The 7,624-nt window shown below is 43.2% G+C and overlaps 1 protein-coding gene across 1 annotated transcript in view; it reads left to right on the forward strand.

Annotated features, from left to right (window-relative positions):
- Nucleotides 1–3,122: 3,122 nt before the first annotated feature.
- Nucleotides 3,123–7,624, forward strand: part of dph5 (diphthamide biosynthesis 5) — a 6,682-nt gene continuing 2,180 nt past the window's right edge. Inside the window, exons 1-4 of the mRNA XM_023424212.2 lie at nt 3,123–3,403; nt 4,650–4,774; nt 5,229–5,337; nt 7,293–7,413. Coding sequence (XP_023279980.1) covers nt 3,269–3,403; nt 4,650–4,774; nt 5,229–5,337; nt 7,293–7,413 — 490 coding nt within the window. The 5' untranslated portion in view covers nt 3,123–3,268. The remainder of the gene's footprint in view (nt 3,404–4,649; nt 4,775–5,228; nt 5,338–7,292; nt 7,414–7,624) is intronic.

Raw genomic sequence — 7,624 nt, forward strand, 5'->3', positions numbered from 1 at the left:
CCCCCTTTCTGACCCCCACCCCCACTTCACTCCCTGTTGTGTAACTTGTTGCTTTTAGTTTCCAAGAAATTATCCAACAACAGAATGAGACACTGACTTTAAACCTTCTCACCTGGACACATGATGTTCACCTATGACATCACAGAAGTACCAGGTGTGTACAACATGACAACGATGTTCACCTGTCTGACTCTGGAGGGGATGATGATGATGTCATCAATGAGTTCTGATTGGTGGACTCACACTGAAGTCTCCGTCTTGCTGCCAATCAGCAGGATGGTTAAAGTCAGAGTGGTGCTGGTGATTGGAGGAGCCTGGGGTCATCTCCATGACAACAGCAGCTGAGGCTGATGGGGGTTGTAGTATTCAGTGATGAGCCAGAACATAAAGGTGTGATGGTTCCGTCAGTGACTGATCTGAGGTCAGATTAAAGCTCCACTACAAACAGTGTAATCTGTTTGCTCCTTCTTAATCTGTTTCTGTCTGAACACATACACACACACACACACACACACACACACACACACACACACACACACACACATACACATACACACACACTAACACACACTAACACAGACTGACCATGATGGGTCATGTGACCCCACACACCTGAAGGTTGCTTCAGGTCCTCCTGCTTTCACTGATCAGTCTCTTTGTCTAAATAAAAGAGTGTCTGAGCTTCTAACAACGACAATGACAACAACAACAGCAACAACAATGACAATGACAACAACAACAGCAACAACAATGACAATGACAACAACCACAACAACGACAGATGTTTGTTGTTGTTTGTTTGTGTGTTTGTTTGTTTGTCAGCAGGGTTAAAGGGGCAAAGCCAGGAGTTTATTCATCACTGTGAGAGAAACATTTTTCAACATGTTCATCAGTTTCTCAGTTTAATGTTTATTCAGACACATTAATGTTGATCTCTGTGTTTGTACGATCTGGTTCAGATCCAGATCATAACATGGATCTGGTCAGTGTTCGGTTCTGGTGGAGGTCTGTGGAGGATCTGATCCAGCATGATGTTTCACTGACTTCAGGTCAAAACTAGTTTGACAAATACATTTTATTCCGAGGTCTGTGAGTGAGAGTTGAGTGTTTTTACTTTTAGCAGTGTCAGGTCCTGATCAGGATCAGGGTTTATATCCTGGTTTAGACCAGGATCTGAATGTGGATCTGAGGCTGAAGAGAAACAGTTAACAGAGAGACGAGAGTCGATTCTCTGGATGACTGGAGCCGAACAAACCCTGAAACACAGCAACAAAAGACCACAATCCTCCTCTCCATCACCCCCCACCCCCAAAAAAGGAGAGGAACCCATTATGTAACCCACCAACCATCCTAGTCATTAACTGGTTCCCAGTTAAAAGAGTGAAGGGGGTTTTGGGGGAGATGTTGAGGGCTGGGGGGTCACGTGGTCCACAGAGGCTTGTTTACCACAACAAGGGGCGAACAAGGGAGAAATAGACTGTGAAGAGAGAGAGAGAGAGAGAGAAAGAGAGAGAGGGAGACAGAGAGGAAGAGAGAGAGACAGAAACAGAGAAGAGGAGGAGAAAAAGTTTTTCCCACCGACTCATTCACAACGGAACTTCTTTCACACGCCGAGCTGCTGACCGCCGTCACCATGGAAACAACAGGAACAGAGAGAAAGAGAAAAAAGAAATGTTAACTCCTTTATTTCACATTGACAGAGAGAAGCAGCCACTAGAGGGCAACACTGAAAATCATATAAAATCATAAAATAAAGAAAAAAACAGGAACAAACTCAGTGATCAGTTTATTAGGAACAGCTTACTAACAGAGGAGTTCCTCTGTTATTCCAGATGTTGGTGTTTGAGACATGGAGTCTCATCCTGCTGTGGGGAGCCATTACAAGATGGTGAACTGTGACATCATGAAGGATGAACATGGCCATGGCAGCCTGGACTGTTGGTCCATGGATTCAGACTCTGACCATCTGCTGCCTCAGCAAAATCCAGATCCATCAGACCAGGATCTGTTTTTCCTAAAAAAGATTTATTATATTTTAAGATATCATGGAAAGCTGCAGCTTTAAGATTTAACTTCACTGGATCGAAGAGTGAACCAGGACCAGACCAAGACGACACAGAGCTGTAGTTTCTGGGTGTATCACTCATGAAATCTGTGAATTAAAGTTTTACAATTAAAACCTAATTCACAACTAAAAGTAATTCAAGATATTTTTTTTTACACCCAATATATTTAAATGTCACTGAAATGATTTTATTCCTGTGCACAGAGACACAGAGCTTTCAAACATTATGTGCAGGCTAAAGTTTGGAAATAAAATTTACAGAAGAAAGTTTGATTATATATAATTATGTCACTTATGTGTTTTATCTGTGTAATTACAGTGTAATTCGTTTTTTTGCCATATAAACTTATTGATAAGATAAAATGACATTAAACAAACAGTTCAAGTTGAACGAATGAAACAAAGCAGCAGGATCTGAAACGTCTGCTTCTCCTACATCAACTGTTTGAGCTGCTCAGAAATAAGATGAATGAAGTAAAACTAAAGAGATTTTAATGAGATGATTATAAACAGCAGGTTGAACTGAAATAACCGAATAATACATTTTATGTTGTAGGTTTTTTTTTTAGGAAAACTGTTCTACGGCTGAAACAGTAAACGGATTATTATCCACATTAGTACTTTATTGAACGTCGAACCTGCCCCCATTGATTAATTTTGGAATTTTTTGCTAATTTATCTTTTTAATCAGTTTTCAAACGTCTGATGAAACAAGGACTCTTAGAGTCTCTATAGTTCGGCACAGATAAAATCCACCAAGCACTTAATTTCCTGCTGATCTTACTTGTCATGGAAAATAATTTCTTCGACGTAGAAGAGAAAAACACATTCAAAGTTAAAAGTTTATGTAAAACATATATAATCAGTTTATTAAATGTATGCCGAATTAATTCGGTGCGTCGCGCGGTTCCAACATAGTATATATGATATTTTAATCCACACATGGAGTCGATAATAACGAGATTTTAGTTAATACATGGATTTGTCAACGGAATTTGGAAGAACATACGTCGACGCATGAGCAGAACGTATCGCGGCTGTAGCTGTCGTGAACTGTAAATATTTGACGGCAAGCCATATTCCAGTCCGTCCATCGAGACTACACGTGAAAGTAGAAAACCCGTAAGTTAAAGGGCTGATCCGCGGTTTTCATCCAGTGGTTGAGAAGAGTTTGTGGTTCCGGTGAAGCACCAGTCCAGCAGAATGCTGTATCTGATCGGCCTGGGTCTGGGAGATGCCGCGGACATCACGGTGAAGGGTCTGGAGGCGGTGAGGAGCTGCTCCAGGGTTTACCTGGAGGCCTACACCTCGGTCCTGACCGTGGGGAAGGAGGCTCTGGTGAGTCTGGCAACAGACAACAAACACATGCCGTCATGGTTTAGACCCTGTTCACACTTTACATGTTAAACCACAAACTGACTTCAGTCCGCGCCGCTGTACCGTGACGTCACAGACTGAAGCCAGTGTCAGTGAATCTGCTCCTGTCTGTAGCTGCTGTCAGCTCTGTCACTGTGCTGCGTTCAGGAACCTCCTGAACCCCGTTTAACTCTGTACCTCAGCAACACCAGCATGTCAACTCTAAACATTGTGTCCAGGTGAACTATTAGTGGATCGGCTGTGAGTTCACAGGGAGGAATAATGTGACCATTGATCAGTGTGATGATGTCACATTAGAAACAGATCACCATGACAACTCCATCATCTCACAGCATGTGTCTACATGTCTCCAGATGTGCTCAACGGTGTGTTGTCTGCTGCGTCTTATTTCAGTTACTTTAGTTACTACACTGTGTTCAATTACTACTAAACCAATATGCTGCTAAACCAGCCTACACACTGCTAAACCAACTAACACACTGCTAAACCAACTAACACACTGCTAAACTAACAAACTGCTAAACCAACTAACACACTGCTAAACCAACTAACACACTGCTAAACTAACACACTGCTAAACCAACTAACACACTGCTAAACCAGCTAACACACTGCTAAACCAACTAAAACACTGCTAAACTAACAAACGGCTAAACCAACTAACACACTGCTAAACCAACTAACACACTGCTAAACTAACAAACTGCTAAACCAACTAACACACTGCTAAACCAACTAACACACTGCTAAACTAACAAACTGCTAAACCAACTAACACACTGCTAAACCAACTAACACACTGCTAAACCAACTAACACACTGCTAAACCAACTAACACACTGCTAAACTAACACGCCGCTAAACCAACTAACACACTGCTAAACCAGCACACACTGCTAAACCAACTAACACACTGCTAAACCAACTAACACACTGCTAAACTAACACACTGCTAAACCAACTAACACACTGCTAAACTAACACACTGCTAAACTAACACGCCGCTAAACCAGCTAACGCTACAGAGTTACAGGTACGTTACAGAGTTTCTCTGTTATTTAACTTACATTCACTGATATAAACAGGGAGGACAAAATAATAGAAACTACAGTAACAGACTGTAACAGCGTGTAATCTACAGGGACAGTGTTATAACCACGGTAATGGCGTGCTAACAGCGCACTAACAGTTCCTGCCTGGTCCTCAGGAGCAGTACTATGGGAAGCAGCTGATCCTGGCGGACAGAGATCTGGTTGAACAGGGGGCTGATGAGATCCTGAAGGATGCTGATGTGGCTGATGTGGCGTTCCTGGTGGTGGGCGACCCGTTCGGGTGAGTCATGGTGTCCACGTATCAGATCTGAGGTCTGCTGTCAGAGTGAGGATTGTTGTGGAGAGGTGCAGACTCTGACCTCACCACAGAGTTTGTGTCGGAGCAGCTCGCTCCTCATTTCAGCAGATTTCCCTCCAAAACCACCAGATTCCACCAGAGTTAATGACAGACTGCAGCTCTCTCTCTCTCTCTCTCTCTCTTTGTTTATCTCACATGAAGCCAGAAGCTTCTCTCCGTCACAGGAGACTAAAAATGTTACTGGTGTTTCTATTCATCACGGTGTGGTTTCACCTCTGTCCTATCCTCCGACAGATTTATTACAGATTTATCCTCATTATTTATTCTATTCACTTCTCCTGGAGTTTGTCTTTATCTTTTATCTATTCTGTTATTGATTATCAATAATATCTATCTATTGTTTTTATTAAATGTGTAATTCTTCATCTTCTCGCAGAGCCACCACCCACAGTGACCTGGTCCTGAGAGCAGTGAATGCTGGGATACCGTACAAAATCATCCACAACGCCTCCATCATGAACGCCGTGGGCTGCTGTGGTCTGCAGGTAAAACTCACACCTGTCTGGATCCTGATTGGTGGAAGGACCAGGAAGTGGACTACATGACAGGGGCTGGTGGTGTTGTACTAGTCTCATCAGACCGGGAGCTGGTTCTGGTTTCTGAGTGATAAATGTCTCTGAGCGTTTGATCAAAACTGTTGCAGGTTTTGAAGGTTCTGGTCGTAGACGATCCTCCGAGTGTTTATTTATTTTAACGACCTGTTTACTGCAGAGGACACAAGCACCAACCCTGGTATGTTTATGTTTTACCCTCTGGGGCCAATCATTTGATAAAATCCCATTAGCCACTTGACATTTCAAGATGGCCGCCATTTCTGGCACAAGAAACATATTTTACCCACAGGCAGATTTCAATTTGTAATCCTGTTTTAGACTCTGAGGACGTCAAATGGTAAATGCACTTTTCTAGTCTTACTGACTCAAAGCGTTTTACAATACTTCTACAGTCACCCGTTCACTCATATTCAGACATCGCACTCACACACTGATGGAACAACCATCAGGGGCAATGTGGGGTTCAGTATCTTGCCCAAGGGTACTTCGACATCAACCTGAGGAGATGAAGATCGAACCACCGACCTTCTAATTAGTGGACGACCCACTCTACCTCCTGAGCCACAGCCATCCTCCAGTCTCACCTCTCAAGTTTCCTCAATTTCTAATATTAATGCGGAAAATTTTGCATAAAACAATGTATTTACAAACCATTTATTTTGAACGATGAACCCAGAGTTCTGTAAGAGTCGACAGTCTTCTTGTCTTAACATTAGCTTGGTAGGCTAACTCACAAGCGCTAGGCTAGTTAGCAAGCTTTTTTATGAGTAATAATTTTTGCTTAAGTATACTTTCATTTGATTTTTTACAGTGTTTTAGGGTTAGGGTTCTCCTACATTGTTAAAATGATTTGACACCTGGATTATTGATATGAGAAAATCCTTACAAGAAATGGTGGCCATCTTGAATTTTCCAGTGGCTAACGTGTTCTATCAAAAGAGTGAAAACCCAAGGAGGATTTGAGAAGTTTAGTTCTCATATCCACATTTGAAAGATTTCTCTGAAACATGCAGTGATCTGTTGAGCTCCCAGGTGAAATACCTGGTGTCATGTGGCTGAGGTTTACAGGATGCTGCAGGTGTTTAAACAGATTCATAGTGTTTGATGATGAATATCAGCTGATTGTCGTAGTTTAAGAGAATCAGCTGAGACGTCAGCCTGACAGTCAGAGCTCAGGGCGACACGCCTCTTTGTGTCCTCTGTCCCAAATTTCCCATCTGGTGCTGATGATGATGATGTCAGTGAACACACCGCATTAATGTGACCACATCAATAACTGGGCTGTCAGAGCAGCCAATCAGAGAGCAGGACCCAGCTGTCCACGCATGCATGCACGCACGCACACACACACACACACACACACACACACACACACACACACACACACACACACACACACATTAGCATTAATGCTAACAGAGCCTTCCTCTGGGAGGTCGTTAATATGTTAATAAGGGGCGGGTCAATCCCATCAGCCCCTGCTGTCTGTGGGACATTATAACCCACCCAATAAAAAACACTGGACCCCCTCCCTACCTGTCAGACAGAGATACAGCTGCTGCTGCTGTGACACACACAAGCACACACACACACACACACATATACACAGACCTGAATCTGACGTGAACAATAAAGATTCAAAGATTAAAATTCCTTCAAAATAAAAGAGACTTCAGTCTTTAGTCATTGTTTGTTTAGTTGACCAATCACTGACCACCTCTGACGTGATTGGTCAGCTGACCTCAGACCTGCTGCTTCCTGTCATCACGTTCTGAACTGAAACAACAGGAAACAGATTCACTCATGAGTCTCTGTTTAATCTTTATTAACACTGTGTGTGTGTGTGTGTGTGTGTGTGTGTGTGTGTGTGTGTGTGTGTGTGTCAGCTGTATAACTTTGGCGAGACGGTGTCGTTGGTGTTCTGGACGGAGACGTGGAGACCAGAAAGTTTCTACGACAAGATCTGTAAAAACAGAAGAGCTGGACTACACACACTCTGTCTGCTGGGTGAGACACACACACACACACACACACACACACAGGTCTGGTGGTCAAAGTGCAGCAGCAGAATCACTGTGATACTGTTACCATGGGAATGGGCTCAGGTGTCAGCTGGATGTGATGAAGAGCAGGGGGCAGGGCTTTCAGGGTTCAGCATGACCAGGTGTCAGACCACCATCAATCACCCCCCCCAAACACACACCCCAGGGACCCCCCC

Source organism: Seriola lalandi, unplaced genomic scaffold, assembly GCF_002814215.2.
Source record: "Seriola lalandi dorsalis isolate HSWRI2012SDOR001 ecotype SW California unplaced genomic scaffold, Sedor1 jcf7180002054722, whole genome shotgun sequence".
NCBI classification, from domain to species: Eukaryota; Metazoa; Chordata; class Actinopteri; order Carangiformes; family Carangidae; genus Seriola; species Seriola lalandi.